Raw genomic sequence first — 1489 nt, forward strand, 5'->3', positions numbered from 1 at the left:
AGAATAATGAGTTAAAATGCATTCTGCTGTCATGTATAACAAATTAAAACAAATAATTAAAAATAAAAATGTATACAATGACAAAATTACACGTTATGAAGTATCCATGGAAAAATATGGTAAATCACAAAATATACCTTATAAAATAAATCAGCTCCTAATGATGTAATCCCAGTGTAGGCAGGGTTAGATGGAAAGTCCAAATGTGAAGAGCTTTATCTAAGAACCACAAACAGGGAAATGAGGATAATCTTGAAATGCAACTTTATCATTTCCCTGAGAACAACTGTCTTTGCATAACTCTCCTCACAGCTTCCTTTACCTGTTTGTTCCTGAGACTGTAGATGAGAGGATTCAAGAAGGGAGGAACCATGATGTAAAAGGCAGAGAGAACCATGTCCTGGAGAGTGTCAGAGGTTGCTGAGGACCTCAGGTACACAGCTGTGCCAGAACTCAGGAAGACGGACACCACGAGGATGTGAGGGATGCAGGTGGAGAAGGCCTTCCCTGGGGCTCTGGTGGGAAATTTCAGCACAGCAGAAAATATGTGAATATATGACATGATTATTATAGCAAAGCAGCCACCACCAACAACTATAATAGAGACAAGAATAAGAATCATGTTGCTGGTGGTGTCAGAGCAGGAGAGCCTCAGCAGAGAAGGGACATCACAGAAGAACTGATAGACCACGTTTGACTGGCAGAATGACAGCCGGAATGTGTTCCCAGTGTGCATACCTGCATACAGCATACCACTGATCAGGGTGGCCAGGGTCATGCGGACACAAATCTGGGGGTTCATGATGAAGAGGTACTGAAGGGGCTGGCAGATGGCCAAATAGCGGTCCCAGGCCATGATGGTAAGAAATAGCATCTCCACATATGCACAAAAAAAGACCAGGAAGGTCTGTGTTGCACAGCCAGCCACTGAAATGGCCCTGTTGCCAGTGAGAGAGTTGACACAGGCACTGGGGACAGTGACTGAAATGTAGCATATGTCCAAGATGGACAGGTTCCTGAGGAAGAAGTACATGGGTGTGTGCAGGTTCTGGTCAGCAGTGGTGACAGTGACGATGAGAAGGTTCCCTAACAGGGTACCCAGGTAGGTCATTGGGAATACTGTGAAATAGAGGAAACTCAGATCCCAGCCATCAGGAGAGCCCACGAGGAGAAATTCAGTTACCATGGTGGAATTGGCCATTTACTAGAAATTCTGGTTGTTTGAGATGATGAAGAGTTAAAAAGAGGAAGTAAAAAACCTCATTAATGCAATTAGTTCACACATTCATGTCCAAATAATTTTCTTATATTTTGTAGTCACTTTCTCTGCATAGAAACATCACTCTTGTTTTTCTGATATGTTTACTCATTTCTGAGCAGAGTGAACCTCCCAGTGCTGGTGTTGAAGTCTGCAGCACAGGGTCTGGGCCTGACCTGCACGGGTTGTGCTCAGCTCCCCATAAGGCCTCCCCTGACCTCCAGAGACTCC

The 1489-nt window shown here is 44.3% G+C and overlaps 1 protein-coding gene across 1 annotated transcript; it reads right to left on the reverse strand.

The window, feature by feature from the left end:
• Window positions 1-268: 268 nt before the first annotated feature.
• On the reverse strand, window positions 269-1201 carry LOC143639853 (olfactory receptor 14C36-like). Its single transcript, XM_077107887.1, has one exon. The coding sequence runs from the start codon at window positions 1199-1201 to the stop codon at window positions 269-271; it is 933 nt and encodes a 310-aa protein (XP_076964002.1).
• Between the last annotated feature and the right edge of the window lie 288 nt (window positions 1202-1489).

The sequence above is a fragment of the Callospermophilus lateralis genome (assembly GCF_048772815.1).
Source record: "Callospermophilus lateralis isolate mCalLat2 chromosome 5 unlocalized genomic scaffold, mCalLat2.hap1 SUPER_5_unloc_2, whole genome shotgun sequence".
NCBI lineage: Eukaryota > Metazoa > Chordata > Mammalia > Rodentia > Sciuridae > Callospermophilus > Callospermophilus lateralis.

What these genes read in the sequence shown, in the direction of transcription:
- LOC143639853 (XM_077107887.1), bottom strand. Translation starts at nt 1,201, where the DNA reads ATGGCCAATTCCACCATGGTAACTGAATTTCTCCTCGTGGGCTCTCCT.